This window comes from Cavia porcellus, unplaced genomic scaffold (genome assembly GCF_034190915.1).
Source record: "Cavia porcellus strain 051 isolate PalLab524CR breed Dunkin Hartley unplaced genomic scaffold, mCavPor4.1 scaffold_1, whole genome shotgun sequence".
NCBI classification, from domain to species: domain Eukaryota; kingdom Metazoa; phylum Chordata; class Mammalia; order Rodentia; family Caviidae; genus Cavia; species Cavia porcellus.
In genome coordinates, this window is record NW_026947484.1 from 219,132,700 (window position 1) to 219,160,512 (window position 27,813).

Sequence of the window (27,813 nt, forward strand, 5' to 3'; positions counted from 1 at the left end):
TCATACCAAATCAGTATCATCTGCCTTCTGTTTTTTATACTTGAGAAAGAAAAGGATAAAAATAAAACCAACTTTTAACTAAAAAGAGAAAAACATTTTATTTACACTTTTGTAAAGTTTCTGGAGGAATTTAATATGACACACATAAGTATACTGTGAAGATCAATTTCATATTTTTTGTGCTACATTCTAGATCCTTTACTCAGCAGTTGACATACAATTTTATTTAATCCTAAACTGACTCTGAAACAGTCATTCAGCTTGTTTTTGTAGCATGTGTCTAGTCTCAGCTGACTGTTTCTGTAACACTCCAGAGAGAAAGAGGGGACAGATGCTTTCATAGTGTTACTATGAAAGTAGTCTTGATCTTAGTTTACCCCGGGAAGGATCTTGGTATTCTAAACTGCAGTCTGAGAACCACTATTCTAGAGAAACCAGAAGTGAAATCCTGTATTCTAGATACAAAATTGGAGCTTGAGTTATTCCAAAGAATATTGACTGATAGACTTGCCAGAGTGAAATCAATCTACATAGTTGGATGTAATTCATGTCATCAATAAAGAATATTTCTGTCATTACTTAAACTGATTAGTAAATTCACTAATACAAATGAAAGCATTTATAAGCCCAGTCCTTACACTTGCTGCGTCTGAAGGGTATATTACGATGAGGCTCTTTCAGTTGCTTACCAGCTACTTCTGGAGTGTGTGTGTTAGGGGGTCCAGTTAGCACACTTGAAAATATTAGTTCACTGCACCTAGGGTATGGCTCAAACGTATGCAAACGTGTCGCACTGTCTTTGCTGACACACGCTGAAAAACATACTGGATAACCTGATAAAGTGCATGGAAGAAATAAAGGAGCATAAGTCAAAATTACTACTACTTCTTTTTTTTTCAGTATCTTAACTATTTTTCATATACATATGCATACACATATGTATGTTTTTTATTTCAGCCTGTCACACTAATGAAACAATACGATGTTTACACATGTGTGTCTTATTTATTTCACTAATGAGTATATTCTCAAGGTGCATGTATTTACCTATAAAAGTCTCCGGTTTAGCCTTCTTTATGGCTGAGTATAAAAATACCACATCTTTTTTATCCATCCCTCAGTCAGTGGGCATTTAGGTTGTTTCCAAGATCTGGCTATTATAAACTGTGCTACTCTAAACATGGGTGCACATATATCACTGTGGTATGATATTTTGAATTCTTTGGGGAAGGTAGCCAGAAGGGAAATAGCTGGGTTGAATGGGACTTCTAATCTTAGTTTTTTGAGGATTCTCCACACTGATTTCCACAGTGGTTGTACTAGTCTGCATTCCCACCAACAGTGGAGAAGGGTTCCTTCTTCCCCATAGCCCCTCCAGCATTTGTTGTTGGTTAATTTCTTAATACTAGCCATTCTTTCTGGGATGAGGTAGAATCTCAGTGTTGTTTTAATTTGCATCTCTTGAATGATGAGTGATGATGAACATTTTCACATATTTATTTACTGTTTTCTGTGAGAAGTGTATCCATCTCAGATGCCCATTTTGGATCGGGTCTTTAAAGCTGAGAGGACTCCTTCTTTGAGTTCTTTGTGTGTTCTTGATAGTAATCCTTTATAAGGAACAGCTGGCAAACATTTTCTCCCACATTGTGTGTTTTCTTTTCACTCTGTTGATGGTTTCTCTTGCTATGCAAAGGCTTTTCAGTAGGGTGAGATCCCATTTGTTGATTCTTTGCAATAGTTCCTATGCATTCTGGGTTTTGTTCATATTCTTTGCCTACACCAGTATCTTCAAGAGTTTTATGTACTCTTATTTTCTAGCAGATTTAATGTTTCTGTTTTAATATTAAGATCTTTGATTCATTCTGATTTTAGCTTACCATATGGTGAAAGATATGAATCCAGTTTTAATCTTCGGCATGTGTAGAGCCAGTTTTTCTAGCACCATTATTAAAGAGGCTATCTTCCAATGAATGTGTTTGGCACCTTTGTCAAACATAAGATAGCTTAATGTGTCCAGAGTTGTTTCTGCGTCTTCTGATCTATTCCGTTGATTTTTGGACCTGTCTCACTCCTCCCCCAGTTTCACACTGTTTTTACCAGAGTATAATTTCTGCTCAGGGATTCTGATGACCCCTGTCTTGTCTTTGTTGCCCAGGATTGCTGTTGCTATTCTAAGTCTCTTCTGGTTCCAGATGGATTTTAGGATTGTTTTCTTTAATTTTTTGAGATATGCTACTGGAATTTTGATTGGAATTGCACTGGATCTGTGTAAGTGTTTTGAAAGTATGGCCATTTTCACTATATTGGTTCCTCTTACCCAAAACTGTCGATTTTCTAATATCTTCTTCAATCTGCTTTTTCAGAGTATTATAGTTTTCAATGTAGAGATCTTTTGTACCCTTTGTTAGATTGAGTCCTAGATATTTCTTTTTTTTTTTGGATGCCATTGTAAAAGCTGTTGTTTTCCTGATTTTTCTGAGTTTGTTATTCATGTACAAGAAGGCTATGGATTTTTGAGTGTTGACTTTGTAACTGGCTATGTTACTAAATTCACTTATTAAATCTAGAAACCTTTGATGGAGTTTTTAGGGCCTTCTAAGTAGAGTATCATGTCAGCTGAAAATAACAGTAATTTAATTTTTCCTTTCCTATCTGTATTCTTTTTATTTCGTTCTCTTATCTAACTGCTCCTGCTAAAGTTTCCAGGACTGTGTTGAATAAGGGTGGAGACAGTGGACATCCTTGTCTTTGTCCTGATTTTAGAGTAAAAGCTTTCAGTTTTTTTTCTTTTTAGTATGACATTGGGTGTTGGTTTGTCATCAGACAGAGATAAAGACCATCTATGTCAATTTTCTATAGGGTTTTTATCATGAATGGGTGCTGGGCTTTTGTCCAAAGCTTTTTCTGTTTGTTTTTTTGAGACAGTGTCTCATTGTGCCTTGAACTCACTTTGTAGCCCAGGCTGGTCTCAAACTTGCAAGGATCCTCCTGCCTCAGCCTCCCAAGTGCTGAGATTTTTCTATATCTATTGAGATGATCATATGATTTTTCTCTTTGGCTCTGTTAATATTATGTATTACATTTATGGACTTACATGTGTTGAACCATCTCTGCATCCCTGGAATGAATCCAACTTGATCATGGTGTACAATCTTTTTGCTGATTTGCTGCAGTCTGTTTGCCAGTATCTTATTGAGGATTTTTGCATCAGTGTTCATTAGGGAGATTGGCCTATAATTCTCTTCCTTAGTTGGGCACATCTCTGATTTTGGAATCAGAGTAATGCTTGCTTCCAGGAATTAATTTGGGAGTATTGCTTCCTTTTCAATTTCATTAAAGAGTTTGAGAGGTAGTGGTGTTAGGTCTTCACTAAATTTTTTGTAGAATTCAGCAGTAAATCCATCAGGGCCTGGACTTTGCTGATAGGTTTTTAATTACATCTTCAATTTCATTTATTGATACTAAGTTATTGAAGATTTTTGTATCTTCTTGATTCAGCTTAGGAACTTGTCCATTTCTTCTGTATTTTCCATCTTATTAGAATACAAGTTTCAAAGTAGGTGTAGATGATTTTCTGGATTTCTGTAGGATCTGTTGTGATTTTGCCCTGTTTATTCCTAATTGTGTGGATTTGAGTCTTTTCCATTTTTTTGATAAGGTTGGCTAAGGGTTTGTCAATTTTACTTAATCTTTCAAAGAACCAACTCTTTGGTTCATTTTTTTTTTTTCAGTCTCCAGGATGTTAATTTCTCCTCTGATGTTTATAATTTCCTCCCTTGTATGAGCTTTTGGTTTAGCCTGCTCTTCTTTTTCTAGAAGTTTGAGGTTCAACATTCAACACTTGCTCTGTTTTCCTTCTCTGGGTATTTACTTGTATAAATTTCCCTTGTAAGACTGCTTTCAGCTGGGGATTTAGCTCAACAGCATAAGCACCTGCTTGGTAAATGCAAGGTCGTGAATTCGATCCCCAGTACAAAGAAAAAAGACTGCTGTCATTGTGTACCAAAAGTTCTGGTATGTTGTATTGTCATTATCATTCAGCTGTAAAAACTGTCTAATTTCTTCTTTAATTTCATCTGTTTCTCACTGCATGTTCAGTAGGGTGCTATTTAATTTCCATGTATTTATGAAGTTCTTACAGTTTCCTTTGGCATGGATTTCCAATTTCATTGCACTGTGGTCTGATAGTATGCATGGGATAATCTTAATTCCTTTACATTTACTTAAGCATATTCTATGAGCCAGTATAGGATCTGTTTTGGAGAATGTCCCATGTGCAGCTCAAAAGAATGTGTATTCTGATGTTATGCGGTGAAATACTCTATAGACATCTACTAAGTCCATTTGCTCAAAAGTTTGACTTAGTTGTAATATTTCATTATTGACTTTTTTTCTAGGCGATATGTCTTTTTGTGACAGTGGGATATTGAGTTCCCCCAGTACAATTGTATTGTTTTATATATCTGTGTGCAGTGGTATTTGTTGCATATATACTTATGATTGTGATCTCTTCCTCTTGGGTTGTTTCCTTTACGAGAACATAGTGACCTTCTACATTTCTGTGAATCAGTTTTGGCTTGAAATTCACTTTGTGTGCAAATAGAATAGCTGTCCCTACTGTTTTCTGGGCTCCTGTCTCATGGAGTATTGTTTTCCATTCTTTGACATTCAGTCTATGAATTTCTCTTTGAATTAAGAGTGTTTCTTGTATGCAGCATACTGTTGGATCTTGCTTCTTGATCCATTTTGCTAGTCTGTGTCTTTTGACTGGTGAATTGACACCATTAACACTGATGGTTAAAACTGATATGTATTGACTTATCCTTGTCATGTTATTTTCCTGTTGTTGGCTCCCCGCCCTTTTTATCCCCCCTTCCCTTAATTGTTTGCCTTCCCTTATGGATTCCTTCTGTTGGAGTTCATGGAGTTGTCATCCTTATTGTCTCTTTCTAGAAAGTCCTTCAGAACATTATGGAGTGTTGGTTTGGTGGTCATAAATTTCCTCAGATGTTTTTATCATGGAAGTATCTTATTTCTCCATCAATTTTAAAAGATAGTTTTGCAGGACACATCAATCTGGGTTGAAAGTTGTTTTCATTTATGACTTGGAGTACTTCATTCCAAGCTCTCCTTGAGAGTTTGTATTGAGAAGTCAGCTGTAATACTAATGGGCTTTTCTTTATAGGTGATTTGTTTCTTTTCCCTAACAACTTTTAAGATTCTATTCTTGTATTGAATTTCTGAGATCTTGACTGTGATATGCCTTAATGTAGATTTTTTTTTGATCATTGCTAATTGGAGTTCCATGTGCCTCACTTGTTCGTTTGTCAAACTTTTTCTGTACCAGAAAAGTTTTCTGTCATGATGTCTCTGCACGTTTTTAGTGTGATTTGTGGTATCATTTGTGGTATTTATTCATTGACTCCAATTAATCTCAAGTTATTCTTCTTTGTCTCATCTGGCCACTGCTAGATTGATTTCTCATGGTCTCTTGCTAGTTTTGAGAAATCCTTTTTCTGGTCGCTAACAGCAAGTCTGTCTTTAATATCTAAAATCCTGTCCTCACATTGTCCTACTCTGCTTAGAATACTTTCAATGGAGTTTTTATTCTCCTGCATATCTGCTTAAATCTTGTTTATGGATTCCATTTGTTTCCTATGTTGTGCTTCCATGATTTGCTTAAGCTCATCTATTTTTTTTTTTTTTTTGTCTGTTCTACTCAAACATCACTAAACATGGTGTGTATTTTGGTTATCTCTATAGTTACTTGAGAGATTATTTCTGATTTCATTTTTTCCAGAGCCTCTTTCAATTGCTTTGTTGTTACCACTTCAGAGAGATCTTGTGGAGGGCTTTCTGATTGTCCCACCTCATTGCCCCCTGGATATGTGTTTGGTGAACTGGATGCCTGAGGTTGCATCTTAAGTGTCTTGTTATTTCTTTGATTTTTTAGTTTAATTCCTAGGGTGATGCTTGTAAGTTTCCCATGGTGGGTTGCTTTATCGGTGGTAGTTAGGACACTCAGGGATGATTCCTTCTCTGAGCTATCTTCCAGGTTTAGCTAGTTTTTGGGTTTTGAGTTTATTGGAAGATCTTACCTCTTCTGTTCACTGGAGAAAGTTGTTGCTTGTTTGGCCTCGTCCCTGGTTCTTTGGCACTATGCCACAGTATTTTCTGTGACCCTTAGTTAATCTCAGTCCTGGATTATCAGGACCAACAGAGCCAGCCCACCACCATATCCCCTGCTCCCCTCCACTGCTGCGTTTGCCTGCAGAGGCCTCTGGGGTCTCCCCAGTGACAGTCGCCACTGTCACCATGACCATGTGTCCCCAGGTTCCAACAGATCCTCTCTCACAGTGAGTCTGGCTCCAGGTGAAGATGCCACCAACTACAGCCTCCTTCTTCGTTGAAGTTTTTTCTTTTTTACTCTTTCTGTGGCCTTCAGTTCATACTTCAGATTCTTCCTGGGTCCGGAGACCCATTTCCTTCCTTCTTGTCTTCCTTAGGCTGCTATATTCTCGCCTCTGGACTGAATCTCAGAGAGGCTGTTTTCTCTGCTGCTTACTGCTCCACTATCTTCACTAGTTCTTTGTTTTAAGGATGAGGTTTAACAAATAAAGACAGAACTTTCACTTAGTTTTAGTGAACAAGACATACATATATGAAGCTGGAGTGAAAACCGATTTGACTGCTGTATATACAAAAAATGTTGTTAGTTAATTACACACTGTAAACTAGGGATTCAGTGTAGTTTCTAAGAAACTGATGATAGCCTTCAGTTAAGTTGATAGAAATACAGTGTTCAAATGAAGATGCATGTTAAGAGTTCTTGGGGGATTTAACTTCTTAGTGTAGCAATCACTAGTTATCAATGCTTTCTTTGTTTTGGATAAAACTAAATATCTGCTAGCCCCAGACATCTATTCTGAGTATTCTTAAAACTAGACCACTAGGCACCTGGCTCATATTTACGTGGATTGCATCTGTTGATGTTTAGCATATTAGGAATTGCAACAGAAATGTTAACATCATCTATTATGCCTGAATTTCATTTGTATATGGTCCACCTATCAACTGTAGGTCCTAAATGACCTCATATTTCTTTTAGGGGGCTTCATGCTCTTCAGCTTTCTCTTCCAGAACTGAAGTACTGTCTACTCCATAGGTTTAAGTTAGCTACCTTACAACTCTGATTGCTTGTCTTTTCCTTGCTGTATGCTTCATGGTCTGCTGCGTGCAGTCAAAAGTCAGGTCACCTAATCCAACCACCGTTACCACATGTGACCCATTCTTGATGCCAGCAACTCTACTTGTAGTATAGTATTTATGCAGCTTGGTTCTGGGTGCTACATTTTCAGAGAGACACTGACAAATGAGAAATCATCTAGATAGGTCTGCAACCCTGCATCTTTTCAGAGTATGACCTCAGCCTACTCTGGCTTCATTTATGATTGTTCTCCCTTAAGGAAGCTAACAACCTTTGTGTGGCTCATACTAAATTATCTAATTTCTCAAATGTGCATCTTCTAAGTTTCCATTCATAGGTCCTATTTGTCCCTGGTGAATTCCTATTTTACCATCAAGACCAAATTCGAATGTTATCCCTTTCAAAAGACCTTCCCTTGACTTTCCTAAGTATTTTCATCTGTTGTTTCTCACAGCACCTCATACATGCTGGAATTATACATAAATCAGATTAGAATTTAATCCAAAGTTTGGTGTATCTTTTCTAAAAAGAGCCATATAGTAAATATTTTAGACTTTATAGACTGTGCTGTTTCTGTCACAACTACTCCTCTCTGCTTCTTTGATGTGAAAATAGGCTAGGCAATTCATAATTGAAGTGTGACTATATTCTAGTAAAACTATGGGTACTAAAATTGGAATTTCTCATAATTGTCACATATCTATTTAAAAATACAGAAATGATTCATAGTTCTAGGGGTGTATGAAATCAGGTAACAGGCCAGATTTGTTTTACCAGCCGTATTTTGCTGACTCCTGTTACGATTGATTCATTTATTCCTAAGACATTCTTGTATCCATTCACTTACAGAACAAGTACCCATTTGCTGAGTAGTCTTTTAGGCACTGTGAAAGCAATGGTGAAAGAGACAGATATGTTAGTATGGCAGAACCTTTCTTGGGCATTAGACTGAGCTTGCTGAGTTCAGAGACTTTCTGTTCTGTGTCTGCCCCGAGGATGATAATTTCCTGGTGAAGTAACTTAATTAATTTACTTATTGTGATAATGGGAATTAAATTCAGTTCGTGTATTTGCCATACAAGTGCTGTGCCACTGATCTATATCCCCAGCCCTTCTTTGTGGATTTTGATAAAATAATGAATGATTGAACAAGTGAATAAATAGAGAAATAAGCTGTATAAATCTTTGCACTAAATATTTCTTCCATGATTATTATTACAATATCTTTGAGTTATAAGAGAGAAATGCTATCTGAAAATAAGTGATCAATTTTAATAGATTACTTTGGGAAGATCACTGTTGAATCTATATATGAGGACCACATTTACAGTTTGTCTGATGTTGAGTGCTATCAAAGTGATACACTTTGAGGTATGTTGCCATTTTTTGCACTGAATCTGTGTAGATAGATAAACTGGGGGAGAAAAGGTTTTCATTTAAAGGGAAATCTGTTCATTATTTGTATGTGTCTGATGATAGCTTTCTGGCTTACGAATAATGTATTCTAAGTATTAAAACCTTAAATTGAAATATACTAACATGCTATATTGCTATGTACTCATTGAGATTAATGAGTGTCTTTTAAGACAGCACATTGCATTTATGTGTTTTTCAAGGTTAGAGCACACAACCTTAAACTTATTACCTCATACAGAATTTTAATCATGAAGATATGATATTTACATATATTTCTCTTCATAGGCGAGATAAACTTTGGATTTGCATGGAATTTTGTGGAGGTGGTTCTTTACAGGATATTTATCATGGTAAGACCTGTGTTATATTTTTATAGGGATTAAGTAGAAGTATATTCAAACAGTAGCATTGTTTTAAGGAAAGAAAGCATGTTTTGTCATTATGTTTGGATGCATAAAGATATTTGAGAGACATTTAAATGACACGAACATTTACTTTATAAAAGTTGGAAAGACATGGGCAATGCAGGTATTTCCTAATTCTGAAGAAGATACAGTGTAGTTAGTTCAAAACTTCAAACTCAGGCCTTGTAGAAATGGAAAGGTCTTGAGGCATATACTTAGGCCAAGAGACTATGATATATGAGTAATGATAATGCAAAGATCATTGATTTTGCTTGAATGTATTCAAGTAATATCAGTTAAGTGTTTATTCTGTTTGTGTTAAAATCTGGGAAAATAGCTGGGCATGGTGGCACATGCCTGTAATCCCAGCACTCAGGAGGATTGCCATGAGTTCACAGCCAGCCTAAACTACATAGTGAAACCCAGTCTCAGTGAACAAAAATAAATAAATAAAATCTGGAGAGGCAAAAAAAAAAAAAAAAAAAAAAAAAAAAAAAAAAATTCTTAAATCAATTTTCATTGGGATGCAATAGTAGATAAAGGAAACTTGGAAAATAAATAGCATTTCCTTTTTTTTTTTTTTTTGTCTTCCTTTTCTCTTCTGGATCTATTAATAGATTAATGTCACATACTGAAGAATAGACTTTTCCTAGAGGTGTGCTTTTTGAGCAGTGCAAAATAAAAGTGTCTTAATAATTTAAGAAATTGATTTTCTAAAAAAATATTTTGGAAAAAATAGTTTTTTTAAAAAAATACATAAGTTACATTTTCCAGTGCAAGAGCCTCTTAAATTATTTTAGGGACTGATTGTAGTAAAGCAGATGATGAGAGACCATTAGATAGAAATTTTATTGTTTATATGACCTTTCTTTTCACTATATATTCTTGGTGTAGGTTTTACTTAATAGATTGACTATATATCAATAGTCAATAGTGGGCTATCTATCTTTCTTTTGCATAATAGTGTTTTAATGTACAATTACAGTTTAAATGGGGCAAAGGAAATGATGGATTTTCTAGAACTATTTCAGAAGCAGTGGCGTGGTGGCGCGAAGGTACAGCACCTGCAGGTCACTCCTCTTGGTCTGGGCACCAGGCTCAGACTGGGGAGTCTTGGAGGCCAATGGAAAAGCATGAGGATATTCTTCTACTTTATGAAATTTTATATTTTATAAGGACATTTTTGATTCACTGTGGCTATTCTCTAACATATATTTGAGAAATACTTTTTTATGAGTGATTTTTATTTCAGAGGTTTGTTGAACTTTGAGAGATTTGACACATTAGTTTACACTGTAGAACAAGCTACTTCAGGAAGCTTATAGTTTCCATGTACTATATATTTAAAAAGCTATTTTCCCCTTTTGCCTTAATTTAAATTAATTTCTTCACTATCATTTCCTCACTTGATTTAATTTCCTTTTTTCCTAAGGTTATTTTCAGCAAGGTCATCTTATAGAGCTTGCGCATCACTCTGAACTAAGTTTAAAGGGACATAGATACATTTTCTAGATTGACAGAGATGTATTTTCCAGATATTTTCTTTCAGCATTTTGAATATTTTGTTTCATTGTTTTCCAGCTTCTATAGTTACTGGGACCTTCTGTCAGTCCGAGTATTGATCCTTAGCAGGAATTCTTGCTTAAGGAGCTGGGGATTAGCTCAGCGGCATAAGCGCCTGCCGTGCAAGTTCTCGGTCATGTGTTCAATCCCCGGTACTGATTTAAAAAAAAAAAAAAAAAGGAATTCTTGCTTAGGACTTAATGTATTTACCACAGAATTTAGGTCTTTCTTAAAATCTGGACAATTATATTATCTCTTAACTATTTTCTCCCCAAATCCCTTTAGTCTGTTGTCTGTTATTACAGTTAGATGTACATCTTGTCTGTCTCTCGTATTTATACTCATCAGCAGTTGGATCAGGGGAAGAAAGGACAGTTTGTAGTACTCCAGATGTTTTCAGGCATGAATGCTGCGAATTTTCTTGTTTATATAAAACCCCAAGTCCTATTTTCCTCTGTGTTCATTTTTTAGCTATACCCAGATTTGCAGAATGTAAAACTTCCTCATGGCAGTGTATACTACTACTTAACAGGGTCATGTGTAAGAAGACATGTTCCTCCTGTTCTTTCTGGCTGTAGCTCCTCTCTTCTTAATTCCTTCTTTACCTTAATCTTATTTTAATCTTGAAAAATATATGAGAAGTATAATATCCTGAATTTCTATATCTGGCAAAAGAGAGGCTCATCCTTTCTAAGAACCCTGGTGTTTATGAGGGTTTTTTTGCCTCTGTGTGTGTGTGTGTGTGTTCATAGGTAGAAAACAAATTACATTTTGAGCTCATGAAAATTTGCCAAAAACATCCATTTATGTGGTGCAATCCTATATTTTCCTATTATTTCTAGAATATCACTAAATTTTTTATATTTTATTACCCTTAATCCCATCATCACCTACTCTATATGATTTTACAGATTTTTAAATATTCTTGAAAAGATAAAGTATTCCCATTATCTTTTGGTATATAACAAATGATCCCAAAGTTTGGCATGTTTTCAGACATTTGTTGTCTCAGTTTCTGTGGGTCAGGATTCATGCATAGCTTCACTGACTGGTTCTAACTTACAGTCCTTTGAGGGATTGACTGGCTGGTGAATTTACTCTCAAGGTGGCCTGTCTACATGGCTGTTGGTAAGGTCTTCTGGTCCTTAGTGGTTTTTGAGGAGATTCTTTACCATTTAGATCTTGCCATTGGAAAACTTGAGTGTCTTCAGGATGGGGCAGCTGGCCTCCCCCTGAGCAAGCGATCCCCGAAAGACCAAGGAGGAAGCTACAAGGCCTTCCCCCACGTCATCCCAGAAGTTAGACACTGTCACTTTTTCCCTGTCTTCTTTGTGTTCCCGTGTTTAGAAGCAAGTGATGTAAATGCAGCCACTCTCAGAAAAAGAATTCAGTTCCAACTCTTGAAGGGGGAAGTGTCAAAGAATCTGTGGATATACATTTTTAACTACCAAGGCAGGGGAATCTTTTCAGTTTGTTTTTTCACCGTAAACTCTTCCTCCCTTTTTTCCTTCACTAATCACATTTACTTTTTCTTTGAAAAATTAACATAGAGCCTTTTATGAACCTACCGTAATAGGATGTTTTCATCCTTTTCCATTGAACCTTTTTTTGTTTTTAATAATGTCCTTTAACAACTTTACACATTCTGTTACATGATAAATTATTTTCTTTTTTTTTTTTTTTTTTTTTTTTTTGTCTTTTTTCCTTTTTATTGGTACCAGGGATCGAACTCACTACTGCCTTTTTGCAAGGCAGGCGCTTATGCCGCTGAGCTAAACCTCCAGCCCCAATAAATTATTTTCTTAATTTAGAATTTTGAACTTGAGAGCATGGTCAGTGAGACTTCCTAAGGGGATTGGCTTTCAAGGCTTGTCCTTGCAGAGCTGTCTCCCCGCTGTTCCCAGTGTCTAGGTATTTGAACTCTCAACCTGAGTAAAGAGGTCTATGACAATATGTTGTAAGGGGAGACAGTTTCCCTCCTATTTAGATTCCAACCCATCCCATGACAGCCCAATACCTAGTCATCTGTGCTTGTCTACTATTTTAGTAAAGATGTAGCCCTGTGAGGGCGTTATTTTATGTGGCCCTGGTTTTATGCAGCCATTTAACTCTTCCTCTGCAGGTCCAGAGCCTTGTAGTCTGTGCTTAGGTAGGGAATTACTAAGATAGACCTCCTATGTTACCGGCTAAGCTGGTCTCTCACAACTTTACCTTTTTTTTAATACTTAGGACCTTAGCAGGGCCTTTGAAGTTTATTTTTAAAAAGTTTTTTTCTTTGATGTTATTTTCAGGTTATCTTACCATTTTGTAGACACAGAAACCTCAAGGAGGCCTCTTACTGACAGTGGGTTTAAAACCATAGAAATTATATGATTTAAGACATTTCAATGTGGCCCTATTATGAAGAGTCTCAGTGAAATGGATTTCTTTCTTCCATAATTATAAAATATTATCATTATTCAACCACAGAACTAAGCATGTTTACAAGGTCTTCAGTTTGAGAAAATACGAGTTAGCTGTCTGGCAAAGGATTCCATCATTGCAATTTAATTCAATTTCTAAAATAGTTTTTCCTACCAAATGTGTTTCTGTATTCTGAAGTGATTTAATAGTGAAAAAAAGAAAAAACATTTTTTATAGTACATAAATGCTGTCTGAGTTCATTTGTGTGAACAGATTACCCGAGACTGGGTAATTTATAAACAACAGAGGTTTATTTCTTATAGTCATACATTGAGGTGTGTCCTGAGAAGTCCAAGATGAAGGTACCAGCAATTCTGTGTGTAACAAATACCCATTCCTAGCACATGGCACCATCTAGTTATCCTCACAGGGTGAGAGAGGGAAGGGCAAAAGGAGGGTTGAGTAATTCCTCTCATGAAGACCCCTCTTGGACCTAGTCACTTCCTCAGGGCCCTCGCTCTTCACACAGTCTCACTGAAGACTAGATTTTAACATGAACTTTGGAGGTACACATACTTAGACCCTAGCAGTTGTTCACACAGGAAATATTAAATATTATAAAATTAAGATACAACATGATGGATGGAGAGACAGAAGATAGGAAAAAATGTCCATGCTAAAGGAAAGGACGTATTTTAGAATTGTACGTGTGGCACACACATTCGTGTACCATTGGCCCTTACAGTGGTTTGGCACATTCGTTAGAATGTCATACGTTAAATTTTGAATCCCAGGCTAGCATTATGCTATCCTGTCCTCTTTTCATACCAGTGCAGTGACAGCAAGCTTCAGCTCCCACTTAGCCATTCCATCAGAGAGGTAAACAACACAGCACACTGTGTCTAAGCCATAATAGTCAGTAGGTTAAGCAAATGAAATGCATTTGTAATTTAGGAATTTATAATATTTTCATTTTACCATGTGTTTATCAGTAATCCTATTGTCAGTTGGGGATTATGTATATATTACATAAAATCATCTAATAGATTATAATCTAGCCCTGATACTGCTTGTTTCTGAGTAACGTTTAGGATAAGGAAGAGATCTTTATTTTTCAGAGTTCTCTGTTGATTGAAATTTTTATAATGAATGTGTTAATTGTGTAACAATAGACAAATGCTTTTAGGGAAAATGTTCATTTAATACTAGCTGTACAATATGTTAAATGTCATGAAAACTACCTAAGCCTTTTGGGCATTCTTCTAACATTTAGGAGGTGATATTGGATCAGAGAGATATGAAAATGAAAATTATTTCATTCGTTCATTCATTCATTCATTCTTTAACTATTGAGCTGTTTTTCTATCCCAGGCACTATTATAAATACTAGAAAATCAAATTATTAAACAGAGGTAAATAAAAACTTTGTCTAAGTGGAGCTTATATTTTAGTAGGATTGTTTAGTATGGTAAATCTTTTTGCTTAATAGAATTCATAAAACTTTGTCAATTCCTGAAAAACTTGCATTGATTATTCTTACTAATGCTAATTTTCTTTTATAGTAACTGGACCTCTCTCAGAATTGCAGATAGCATATGTTAGCAGAGAAACACTACAGGTAAACAGATGCTAATTCAAAAATAATTTCTATTAAATTAAATGTTTACTTATTGAGCATTACATGTTAAATAAGGGTAAAATATTCTAGCTTGGTAAACTCTTAAAGACTTTCAATACACTTCAAGGTGTATGATAAACTCATTTATAGATAATAACTATAAAGCCTAAATATGATGATATCAAAAATTGAAACTGGATTTTTTGTAGTTTATTTTTATATTTCCTTTAACACTGAAGGAAGAGTTAAAAATTAAGCATTTTCTTGGAATTTGATATAACTCAGTGACAGAGTGGTTGCCTTAGCATGTGTGAGGCCCTGAGTTCAATTTCTAGGAGCTTAAAAAAAGAAAATTTTAAAAAGCTTAATTGCTACTGTTTGCAGAGTTTACTGAAAATTATCTTAGAAAAATTAGTGGTTCTAAACGAACTTCATTTATCTTTCTCATTTTCTTGATTCAGCTATCTTAAAATGAATTTATTAAAATAAGTTAATTACTACTTGGCTTTCTGTAAAGAATAAATAAAATGTGGGGACCACTACTCAGTTAACCACTTAAAATCCTTAATTATTCTCTATAATAAAATATTGTTTTTCTTTTTGAAACTCCAGGGATTATATTATCTTCACAGTAAAGGGAAGATGCACAGGGATATAAAGGTATGCATTATATTTTTTAAACTAATAGTCTCTCTTTCCTTTTTAAATACTCTGGTCAAATTATTAAGCAGAAGTATTTAGATTATTCTATTTCATAAATGTGTTATCTGAAATATACTACTTTAACAAAGATGACTATTAGTAGTTTAATTTTTTATAGTAGCATTGTTGAGAAAAGTTCACCTGTTTAATTATATTATTCAGTAATTAATGTACCAGTGCTGGTTAGCTTACTTGTAGTTAACTATTTGTAAAATAAAGATTAGGTCCATAGCTTCCATCAAATTGCAATTATTAGTAAGTTTCATACTTTGAGTAATGCCAGTAAACTTTGGCAGTTTTAAGTAATTATGAGTAAAACAACAAAATGGAGAAAAAGAAACCTTGGGTATTTTCTGATAGCCTTCCCTCCAGCAGGAGAGAAGAGCAGGTCCTGTGGACCTGATGGGTTAGCTCAGTGGCAAACTAGGTATAGCGACAGGAGTCCTGAGGATGTTTGCAAAGCTGCTATCATCTCCCCAACCTAGATTTTTCATTTTTTTATTTTCTTGTCCCTTCTTCCTTGTTTATGCTTCCTCTACATCTCTCTTCCTCTTTTATTTTCCAAAGTTTTCTCTAGCATAATGTTTCTTAAACTTTTTTAAGGTCAGATGAGAGAGCTCTTTGAGTCCCTGAAGAAACTGATAGATTCTTTCCCTTAGAAAATGCCCTACAACCGGTGCCCTCAAATTTCTTTTGAAAGTTCAGGGGCTCTGATTATCTGATGAGATTTCCATTTTAGCCATTTTTCATAGGCCACATAGAAGATGCAAGAAAGTTTTGGAGTACAAAGGTAGAAGAGCTTATATGAAAACTAACAATAAAGTTCCATATTATTGGCAACTGAATGGATTGATACATTTTTGTCAGAAAAGAAAGGGGCGTGCATTCCAACCAAAAAGAACAATTTGAACAGTGATACAGAGATTGTGGAAACTATGAGGCCATTTTAGAGAACATAAAATCTATCATATCCTTGAGGAGAAGATAGTATATGAGATTAGCAGGAGCTGAGGTTGTTTGAATAGCTTGGTGCTTGATTATGCAGGGACTTTTGTACCAGACTTCAGTCTGGATAAATTTGACCATCATACTATCTCCTGATTTGTCTCAGCCACCACCATATACTGTACCTCATTGGGACTTTGATAATCTTCTGACTGGTCTCAGTGCTCCCATTCGTGAGTGGTCTGTGGGCTCCTTTCCACCTGATAACCAAATCATGTTTAGTCACTCTCCTGCCTCCCTGCCATTAGCTTCTTGTTGCGCTCAGTGTCAGTCTATGTGCTTTTATCACAGCCTAAAACAGCGGTGGTGAACTTACGGCTCCTGTGTCATAGCAGGCTGTTTATATCCTCGAAAGCTCTAAAAGGTTCGCCAGCCCTGATCTGGAAGGTTAGGTTTGGTCTGGACCCTGCATTTCTCCAGCCTAATCTCACACTCATTCCTGTCCATTTTATTTATTCTGTTCTAGCCACTTTTATGTGTTACAGTATTTGAGATCATTCTGGCCTTAGCTCCTTGTATTTACTACTGACTCTTAGAATGTTCTTGTCCCAGGTTTGGGTGTGACTCTGTATTCTCACATCAGGTGCTCTGTTTCATATCACTGCCTTAGTGTGGCCTTCCTTTCCCTGCTTTTTCAAAATGCTTATCTCTGCTGACTTCAAATCCGTTGCTGATTCATTCATAGATGGATAGATGCATTTTAAGAAATTCTTTCCTTCTTGGGGCTGGGGATTTAGCTCAGCGGCATAAGCACCTGCCTTGCAAGCAGGCGGTCATGAGTTCGATCCCTGGTACCGATAAAAACGAAAAAGACCAAAAAAAAAAGAAATTCTTTCCTTCTTGGCTTTAAGTTTATAAGATCTGAAACTTAGTCTTTACTGCAAGTTCAGAACTTTAAATAGCACCAGGCTACTAGTTCCCTCTCAGGGAGAGGGATGAAGAGAAGGAAACAAAGCATCAAAGGTTATAACGTACATGTGGCATGACATAAACTGTAACTTAGGAAAATTAATCTTCAACCTAGGAAAAAGCCAAAGACTGCAAAAGTCTTGATAGTTAGGACAATGTGTAAGTTAAAATTGCTGCTCTGGTTTGCTTTCTTTCTTTGTCTCTGTCTCCCCTCCCCATTATTCCATAGAGCTGTAGTCATATCAGTGGCTACTTTTTAGCTTCAGTGATGAGACTGAGGAGCCTGGAAATACCCCCTATGGCCCACTTCTGTTGTTTCTTCCTCTTTTGCTTGGAATGGAGGGAGGAGGGTTTCACCCAATGTTTTGTTTTTGTTTGTTTGTTGCCCAGGCGGGTACTTAGTTATTGATGGTACCCTGGATTAGCTGCCTGCTCTGACTTGCTTGCTTAAAAGTTGCAGAAAGGAAAGGGGGTGAGGCCTGAAATACCACTGGACTAAAATGCTTCCGCGACGTGTTATTTACTTGATGGCTCTAAACTCTGGAAGGCCTTTAGGATAGACAGCCTCATGTACCAAGTGGGAAGGCACAGCCACACACCAGCACAAGTTCAGTGAGGGCGAGTTTCCAGAAAGGGAAGTTGGTTTTTGTTGAATAGAAATAATTCAACAAGAAATAATAATTAAGTTTAAAGGGTAATACAAAGAATTGAAAATGCCATCGCAAAATAACATTCCATGTAGAGGCAGTGTGTGATCAGTGAGGAAATAACATTTACATGAAAACTTAATATATCACTTTCATACTAATATTCATACCAAGTTGTAGCAGATTTTTTAAGGCTGAATATTTTGTAATTTTATCAAATTGTCTAAAGAAATGAAAATTAAATTTTCGTATGAGTATGTTGATGTAACATTTTAATTGAGCACACTTTAAATTTCAGGTATTTTGAGGTTTAAGCCTGATTATCTTAAATATGTATATTCAGTCTATTAGATATCCTATCTGCTAAAATATCTGTCGCTTACTTTGACTAATATGTGTTCTCATTTTCAAGGGAGCTAACATTCTATTAACGGACAATGGTCATGTGAAATTGGGTAAGTAAATGAATTTTGTCACATATACAAATGTATTCTCAAATATGACTACGTTTGTTTTTTTAGGGCTAGATTTCTTCTCTCCCAGGACACTATATTTTAAGTAGAAATGTCCTTGTGGAGCATGTTACTTCTATCTGTACAATATCCTATTTCTTTTCTCATAAGTACAAATAAAAATCTGTCCTTCACATAAGACTCATTGCAAAGATAATTGTGAAATAGTATCTTTAGGAATTCTTTTACCCTTAAATGTAGGAATGTGGCTTCTAGTAAGAAATTTGTACAAAATTAACTTGTAACAGAAAAATAAAAGTAAAAATTTCAATAACTTCCCAAATTCCATACTCAAACTTTCAAAGCAAAATACAGTGTCACTAATATAATAATGTAATTTAGGTGCTGAATTTTGCTTAATTTCACTCTAACTCATTTTTCATTTTGTAACTTTTGATTGTTAAATTATGATTAAAATAGAATTCAAAATCTAAACAGCAGACAAATTTGAAAGGTTAAAACAGTAGTTCAAGGCTATAGTTTTATTAACAAAGTCATATTTGTTAGGTATTATATGAAATATTTAATAAAAATAGGAAGTAATTATTTTGAGGTATTTTGGACAAATTAAAATATATGTTTATTTTATAAAAAGTATGAATAGGGCTGAGGCTGTATGTCAGTGATGGTGTTTGTCTAGCATGTGCAAGGCCCTGTGTTCAATCTTGCGTTTCAACCATAAAAGAAAAAAAATAAAACTATTTTGAACTATATCCTATCATAGGACTGAGTAGATTATAAACAATTATCTAATAAATGACATATAATAAAGATTTTCCAAGTGGTCAGTAAATATGGAGAAAACAAAAAAGGTAAGTCCTATTCTTTCAGTTATCAAACTGAAGTCCCGGTAACAGTCTGTCAGCTTACTATGTATTTTGTGACTGTGTTTATGTGCTTTTAATGATTTCTAAATCTTTAAGATATATATATATCTTAAAGATTTAGAAATCATCATATATATATCTTAAAGATTTAGAAATCATTAAATACATTAGAAAATACTATAATTTAACATACTTAAAGAATAGTAACAAATCCCCAATAGTGATTGATTTTGGCATTAGAACATGTCACCAAGATAAGATTTTGAGAACATTATGTTTGAGTGTCTTTTCAAGTTATGTTGCTTTACCAGCAAACCTACTGGTATAATTTTATGTTAGTATCATGATCTTGAAAAGAGTAAATGGAATGTACTACTAAAGATTCTTTCCAGTGTCTGGCATTATTGATTTCTCTCAGCTATCTCTTTCTCATCAAAAATGTTTTTCATTTTTTTAATAGCTGATTTTGGAGTATCTGCACAGATAACAGCTACAATTGCCAAACGGAAGTCTTTCATTGGTACACCATATTGGTAATTGTATTTTCATTGATCTTTAATTTTTGTTTTCACACTAATTGATACAACATTTCCAACAAAAAATAAACACTGAGGGAAAAAAAGGACTACATTAAGAAGTGCATCAACGGGTAAAGTAATTCAGGCATGTATTCTTGTGAATAAATTACATGATCAAAAAAATATTCCACTCTGTCATATTTCGTTAAGCTGAAAAGACTTCAAAATTGATATGGTTTTCAGGAACCTACTGGCTTTCTAGAAAACCCTTGCTCCTATGCCTATCACCTGCATTTTCACAGATTTTTTAAAATTCTGTGTCTGTATTCTGATTAGTCTTTCAGTATTACCTTATGCACAGTATCCCTTTGCTCAGAGCTCTTTGGCCTGTCTAATCAAATCAAGTACAGATTTCTCAGCATTTAGGACATTTTGGATACCTCCGTAAAAATGTTCTCTACCATAAAGCCTGTTAAACCTCCCAGTCCTGACTTTAGTTGGTTTTGCTTTGCTTAACTTGTGTGCGCTCCCCCACCCCATTTAATCCTTTCTGAAGCCCTTTCCTCACCTCTTCCAGTCCAGTCTGTTTATTCTCTATCTCTTTGGCATAGCCTTGGAAAGTTCTCATCTTCGGTTTGGGAATTCCTTTCCTGATTTCTAGGTCTTCCTCTTTCATGATTTACTGTTTTACCTTGCTGGTTTTTTAGTGAAACGCATGTTTTGGTATCCTTATAGTAAAGAGTGTGGGGAATAAAATTTTTGAGACTATGCTTGTCTATTGAGTCTTGTACTCGATTGATAATTTGGGTGGGTATAGAATTCTAGGTTGGAAGTTTTAAGGTATTGCTGTGGTGTCTTCTGCTATCTGATTCGGCTGCAAAGTGCGGTGCTGTCATTATACATTCTCCTTTGGATGTAACTTTTCCCCGGGATCATTCCTGGTATACTAATGATCTGTAATAATGCACTTGAAAATGCTTTGAGTTTTTGGTTTTTATTCATTTGTACTTGTCGTTTGTACTTTTTAATTCAAAGACTCGTGTCTTTCAATTCTAGAAGATGACCATGTTTTGTTTATTTAAACTTCATTGCTATACTTTTGTCCGCTTTCTTTTTCTGGAAATTGTTAATTATATCGTGGGCCACTTGAATTAGTCCCTTAATTGTCTTACGTTTTCTTTCACTTTAAAAAAAAAAAAATGATTTTGTTTGCCTTCTGTAAGAATTCCCTTACTTTTAAAGCTGACTTTCCTGGTGGAAGCTTTCTTTCCTTAATGTTATGTTTTACTTTCCTTCAAAGACATTTTTAGGTACAATATTATTCCTGTTTTTGACCAACCTCAACTCACTTTTGTTACCTTTTAACCCTAACTTGTCACTGTGTTGTGGATTCTTCGAGAGTAACGGATTGCTGGTTGTTTTTCTCTCTGCACCTTAGATTTGCCTTTTATTTGCTATATCATTTACTGATTTTGGGTGTTCTGGGTAAAATATAAAATACATCTCCTGGATTTTCAAAGATGATGCATATTTATATTTCTCTCTATTCTCTGTATTATTTTGATTTAATTTTTGAGAAGGACAAGTGTTTGAATAACTATCTGTCACTAATATTAAGTACTTCTGTGTGTCCTCAATTTGATTTTCAACATCTGAAGAAATTCTCTCAATGAATCTCAAGAAGCTAGTTTGTGTATACATACTCAATACATGCTTGCTGATGAGGACTGATATCACCACCATTTTGAGAGATTAAAATCTCATTCTTCTTACAGGAGTGGGAAATATCTTGGAAAAATGTGAAATTGTGAGTTAGGTAAACTTAATTAATATAACACTCCCACTTGTACTGTGTAGTACCTTTCTTTCTATCTAATATCATGTCTTTTCCAACTACATCTAATACATAGACTCTCTCTCTTTCAAAGTGATTAGGTTGGCAGTTACTCCATCAAAATAGTCTGCTGAAATGGGAAATCTAAAAATTAATACACCTATTCCTTAAATACTTATCTGAAAGCATATTAACTGTGCACTTACTTTTGATGTTAAAAGCCTTTCCTTTGGCAGTCACATTCACAGTGTATCAGCTGTATTTCCTGTTTTATTGTTGTTATTTTTATTCAGCTTTATTATAATATAAATTAAGTGTAACTATCATTATTAAATGTGTAGTTCTATGAGTGTTAAGCAATGAGGGTAAAAAAGATTTCAGTCATCAAAAAGCATTTTTTGCTTTTGTCCTTTGGCTAAATTGTATCCCTCATTCCTTGCCTCTAGTGACTTTAGATCTGATTTATCTCTGTATGTTGCCATTTTTTCTAATGTCATGCCAATGCAATCATATAATACTCTACTTGCTCAGTATTATACAGTTGCCATGGTCTTACCTAATTTTCTAGGGCTTTTTGGTTTGTTTTAGAAATTCATTTTTAACAAGTTTTTCTAACATTTTTTACTTTTTATTACAACTTTTTAATCTTCTTACTAAATGAATTTTCATAATAATTCAGCTAATGACCCAGCTGTTCCCTTTTGAGATATCATCCTGGAAGAGTCAAAGACACTATGTCATAGTGGTAAATGCATACATTGTTATAAATTGCATAGTTTATCAGAGCTAAATCTTGGAACCAAGCCTATATGTCCATGAGCAAATGACTGGACAAAGCAGATGTAGTATTTATACATAGTGGAGTGCTGCTGCACTATAAAGAAGGATAGTTTGAATCATTTGTAGGAAAATGGGTGTACCTTGTGATTACAATGTACAATGAAATAAATCAGACACAAGCTTAAATATCACAGTTTGTCACACATGAAAAACTCAAAGTATACATAAATTAAAGAGTAAAATAAAGACAGATAGTAAGAGGGATAGACCTTTAGCAGAAGAGAAGAGGACCAAGAGATGGAGGGGGAGGAGAAAGGGAAGAGAAAAAGGGGATAAAAAAATAATTAAGATGTGTTTATGTACATGTACTGACCCCCCATGAATTTCATCATTCTGTACTACAAATGTGTACTAATAAAACATTTTATAGTCAGTTCAGAAATTTGTAACCAATAAAGCTTTGTTTAAAGAAGAAATAAAACTGTATAGACACAGTAGCAAACAGACCTGAAATAAATAGGTTCAGAGGTGGACCCCGCTGACTATGGAAGGAACATGGCATGACTAGAAAGGAGTAAGGCTGGCAGCTGAAATGTCCCTGTGTTTTGTGGAGTGCTGGGGCACTTCAGCTGATGTGGCAGGTGGGGCAGGTGCACCCAGAGTGACCTCCTATGTACATTTTGTCCTTTTCCAAGGCATTCCCAGCAGCTAGCGTCAGTAATGCTTTAAATATCATGTTTCTTACCAGTTTGAGTTTTCATAAAAGCTACTTTAAGGTCCTAAAAAGATTTTAGGACCAAACATTTGAAAGTTGAAAGGATTTTTATTTTTTAACTCGACTAACTTGACTTTCCTAAAATCATAAAAGGAAAACTTGTGTATTTGTAACACCACCTATCTCAACTAGAGTTGAGGTGTTTATCCTTATTAGTTGTTTTCAAACTACATTTTAGGATTCCAACATTTATTTATACATTTTAAAAATAATCATTTAAATCAATCAAGGCATAATAGATGTAGCAAAGCTGAAAAAAACTAAAAGTTCCAATTTTGGTGACATTCCTCTGAATAAACACCTTTTTAAAAAGTAGGTACTCATGGTTTTTTAATCATTATAATAAAACAAATACCACAAAAGGTTATATTAAATATAAATACATGAAAATTATTAGTAGTCTAAGGAATAATTTTGGTGAAGTATAAACAGTGGCCAGATTGTAATTCGTTGATTTAAGGAGGGAAGAGCAATAATTCCTGTATAGATTTTGCACATACAAGGAAGAGAAATCAGAATGTGTATGAATTTGGGCACGTTGCTTTCTTGTGGTTGTACATTGATATAAATGCTGCAGTAAGTTGCATTATAACAATAAAAGTCACAGGAGTCAGCAGTAGAAGCTTGCACTGCAGGGTCTTAGGAGCTGTCAAAATCTTGAAAAAGTGAACTTTTCAAATACTAAATATTTTTCAGAAGTCAAGGCCTACATAGGCCTTAATTTAGGTAGTAACTTCTAAATGTGCTTCTAGTGACAATATGAAGGAAAAAGAAAATCTATTAAATAGAAGTTGTTGTGGTTTGTTTTTGTTTTTCTGGAATCTTCCTTTAGGATGGCTCCAGAAGTTGCAGCTGTTGAAAGGAAAGGAGGGTACAACCAGCTCTGTGATCTCTGGGCTGTGGGAATCACTGCCATAGAACTTGCTGAGCTTCAGCCGCCAATGTTTGACCTACACCCAATGAGGTCAGTGTGTCAGAATTGAAGAATCTTATAGGAACGAAGGAAATTTTCTTTAGCACTAATTATTATGTTATGAATAAATAATTCTCCTAGTCTGCTTTACCTTAGCTGGAAATAAATAGTAGTATAGTAATATAGTTTATATTAAATGTAAAATATTAAAATGCTACATAATTATTGGATTTTTTTTCAGAGCATTATTTCTAATGACAAAAAGCAATTTTCAGCCTCCTAAACTAAAGGATAAAATGAAGTGGTAAGTATTTTTGAATTATTTATTTTTATTAGATAAGCCCCCAAAAATTAAAATTAAAAACATCTAATTTCCAAACTTTTTAGGTCGAATAGTTTTCATCATTTTGTGAAAATGGCTCTTACCAAAAATCCCAAAAAAAGACCTACTGCTGAAAAGTTGCTACAGGTATTATTTCTGCCCTGAATATATTTGTTTTTCAAAAGATAAAACGCTGTTTAATCAGATTTCTGATAAGTGTTATCTGTTGTTTTGTTTTTATAGCACCCTTTTGTCACACAGCCTTTGACTCGGTCTTTAGCAATAGAGCTGCTAGATAAAGTGAATAATCCAGATCATTCCACTTACCATGATTTTGACGATGATGATCCTGAGGTATGAACTGTTTCTACCGTGTGTGTGTGTGTGTGTGTGTGTGTGTGTGTGTGTGTGTGTGTGTAAATCTATTTTCTGGATCTGTTTTAATTTTTAAAATTCTTGGAAGGAACAATTAACTCTTTGATTTTATCCAGGACTATAATGTCCTATACTTATAATTGACTATTGTCTGAAAATGGTAAAGGCAGTAAAAATTACTGCAGTTATTTCAGAGTAGTCATTTTAAATGAAGTGCACAATAAATCATCCAGTGTAAAAGGGAAAGTAAGTGGAAAGTAGCTAAACGAGATGGTAGAATACAGTAAGAATTTCTACTTAGTTTGCTCCTCAAAAGAACCTTTTTAATGTGCTTCATAAATTATTATAGGTTAGTAGAAAGTGTAACGGTGACTTTGGTGAACAGGTCTCTGATAAGTGTGGAAGTAAAAATGAACCAATATATTTATTAGACAATAAAATAAGCCTAATACGCTAGAGGCAGTAATATTAATGGAAACCTCTTTTGCTAGCATATTTAGCATAGCTAGCATACTTAATGATTATGGCATCTAAGTATCTATGAAACCACTCAGAAAAACTTGTCAGATTGTCTCCAGAGAGAACCCTTACGAATTTCTGCGTTGTTCCAGCTTGTTATCTATAGAATTCTCACAATTGGACTGTCTTTTTGTTAAAGGTCTAAAAAGGAGTTTAGAATCGTAAACACTTAAGAATAACATATTTGTCTATTATATAATTGAACTAGGGAGACAATTTTTTATTGTTTTGCTTAATTCTATTTTCTAAAACTTAGGTTTCATAAAGTTTCATAATTCAATACAGAGGTACTTTTTGGTTTTGGTTTTGGTTTTGGTTTTTTTTTGAGACAGGGTCTCACTGGCCTTGAACTCACTTTGTAGCACAGGCTGACCATTGCAGGAGTCCTCCTGTCTCAGCCTCCTTCCCAAGTGCTAGGATTGCAGGCGTGCACAACCACGCCCGGCCAGAGGTACCTTCTTACTGGCATACTCCTTTCTCCCCTTCTATCAGGATTTCTTACCCAGAGCATGTGTGACATTTTGGCCCCAACAGCCCTTTGTTATGAGGGACTGTCCTGTGCATTGTAAGATGTTTAACAGCATCCCTGGCATCTTCCCAAAATTTGCCAATAGCACCTACTGAGCCCCAGCTCTGACAACCAAAAATGTCCCCAGATACCACAAGATGTCTTCTCAGGTATGAAATTCACCCAAAGCCCATATCATTAATGAGTGTTTATCATGCTGTCTGTGTCTCTCCTTTAGTTGATACTAATTTTACATTTTCATCTAGATCCCTCACAAAGGGCCTGTTATTTGTATCTGTGTTATCTAATGATACAACAATTACAGATTTTTTTTTAATTGTAATAGCTTGAGTATCCAAAATGGTATATTGGGCAGAGTTTTATATTTTTAAGTAGTAGTAAGTAAAAAGAATTTCAGTCCAAAGGTGTTTAAAGCATTGTTTTAAAAAGTTGAAAACCGTGCATCATTGTTAAAGGTTTCTTTAAATACCATTTATTAGAATAATTAATTCAACATCACATTTTAAAATATCATTTATTAGTATAATTACAAACTCCACATAGCAGGCTTCCATGATTAATATGCATTGCATTTCTTGATAATAATGAAAATGGTCATATTGGGGCTGGGGATTTAGCTCAGCAGCATAAGCGCCTGCCTTGCAAGCAGGCAGTCGTGAATTCAATCCCCGGTACGGATAAAAAGACAAAAAAAAAAAAAAAGAAAGAAAGAAAGAAAATGGTCATATTTAGAAATTGAAGCCTTAATTTTAATTTTTTGAGAATGTATCTGGATGCTGCTTGTGAAATTAAATATTAAGAATGTCTGTGGATCTACCTTTTCAAGTTTCAATGAAAATTTTCAAAATCTGTTTTGAAATAACAGTCAAATTATAGCAAATGAAATATTAATTTTTTATTTGGTTAATTATTTTTGGTGCCAGGAATCAAAATCAGGACCTTGTGCTTGACAGGCAGGCGTTGTACCAGCCCTGATATATTTTAAAAGAATGAAATCTTCCTTGTTAGCAAACAAATTCTTTAGCATTACAATGGACTGTGTGTAATGTGCTGCCTACTTTAATTTCAGAGTAGGTTATCATGACCTTATTTAGCAGAATCTTGTGGTAATCTTGTCTCCTAAACATGAAATAAATCATTTTTAACGTGGGTTTTTGGAGGAATAAAAAAATAGTGCTGTCTTACACAACCCTCTGAACTGGTACATGTGAAAGGGAAATCAGTCAAGTCTTTAGGTCACTTCTGTTCTAAATGTTGGACTGTGGTCTCTGGATACTGTAGTCTTTCTTTTTATAATCATTTAATTGGAGCAGATACTTATTTTGTGAAGCAGATACTTCTTGAAGCAGATACTTATTTTGTTCCTAATGTGCTAGAGGCTTAATTTTCAAAGGGTTTCCTTACACCATATTTTTCAATTCATTCTTTTTTTCATGAGACTTTGAAAAATATCATGTTGAGACTTTGAAAAGCATCCTGAATATAACTTTTCTAGTACTCTACTGTCATCACTTTTAACTAATTAGGTTCTATAAATAATTCTGAGGTGTGAAGCATCTTTACAAATTAAAGAGAAAGGATTGAATATTGACTTGTTTTCTGCTCTTGGGGATTATAATAATGTACTGTACCTCTAACCCAGTGAAACTGAGATGAAATTAGGAGTCTGTTTTTTTAAATGACAAGGAGTATCTGAAAAACTTAAAGTGCTATAAATTCAGACAGACAGAATTATAAATTGTACAGTTTTTAGCATTCTTTTAAATCAGTTCTGATTCAGTTTATGGCAAAAACTGAAATGCAGGGTTATCCCCTATTATCTATAGATGACTATATGTGTGTATTTTTTAACATCACTTCAGAAAAAAATCTAAGTTGAAGAAGAAATCTTTTGGGGCTGGAGATTTAGCTCAGCAGCATAAGCACCTGTCTTGTAAGCGCATGGTCGTGAGTTCGATCCCCGGTACCAATAAAAAAAAAAGAATAAATCTTTTTAAAAATCAAAGGCAAATGAGTTTAATTATTAAATAAT

General features: G+C 34.8%; 1 protein-coding gene across 7 annotated transcripts in view; it reads left to right on the forward strand.

Moving 5' to 3' along the window:
* Map4k3 (mitogen-activated protein kinase kinase kinase kinase 3) overlaps positions 1-27,813 on the forward strand; it is a 174,017-nt gene that overhangs the window by 86,047 nt on the left and 60,157 nt on the right. For all 7 annotated transcript variants that reach the window (XR_010040553.1, XM_003473045.5, XM_005005056.4 and 4 more), the window contains 9 exons: positions 8,912-8,976; positions 14,559-14,614; positions 15,227-15,274; positions 18,290-18,332; positions 19,677-19,749; positions 23,956-24,087; positions 24,278-24,340; positions 24,424-24,505; positions 24,602-24,712. Coding sequence is in view for 6 of the 7 variants with exons in the window: in XM_003473045.5 (XP_003473093.1) it covers positions 8,912-8,976; positions 14,559-14,614; positions 15,227-15,274; positions 18,290-18,332; positions 19,677-19,749; positions 23,956-24,087; positions 24,278-24,340; positions 24,424-24,505; positions 24,602-24,712 (673 nt within the window). In the remaining variant the exon portion in view is untranslated. The remainder of the gene's footprint in view (positions 1-8,911; positions 8,977-14,558; positions 14,615-15,226; positions 15,275-18,289; positions 18,333-19,676; positions 19,750-23,955; positions 24,088-24,277; positions 24,341-24,423; positions 24,506-24,601; positions 24,713-27,813) is intronic.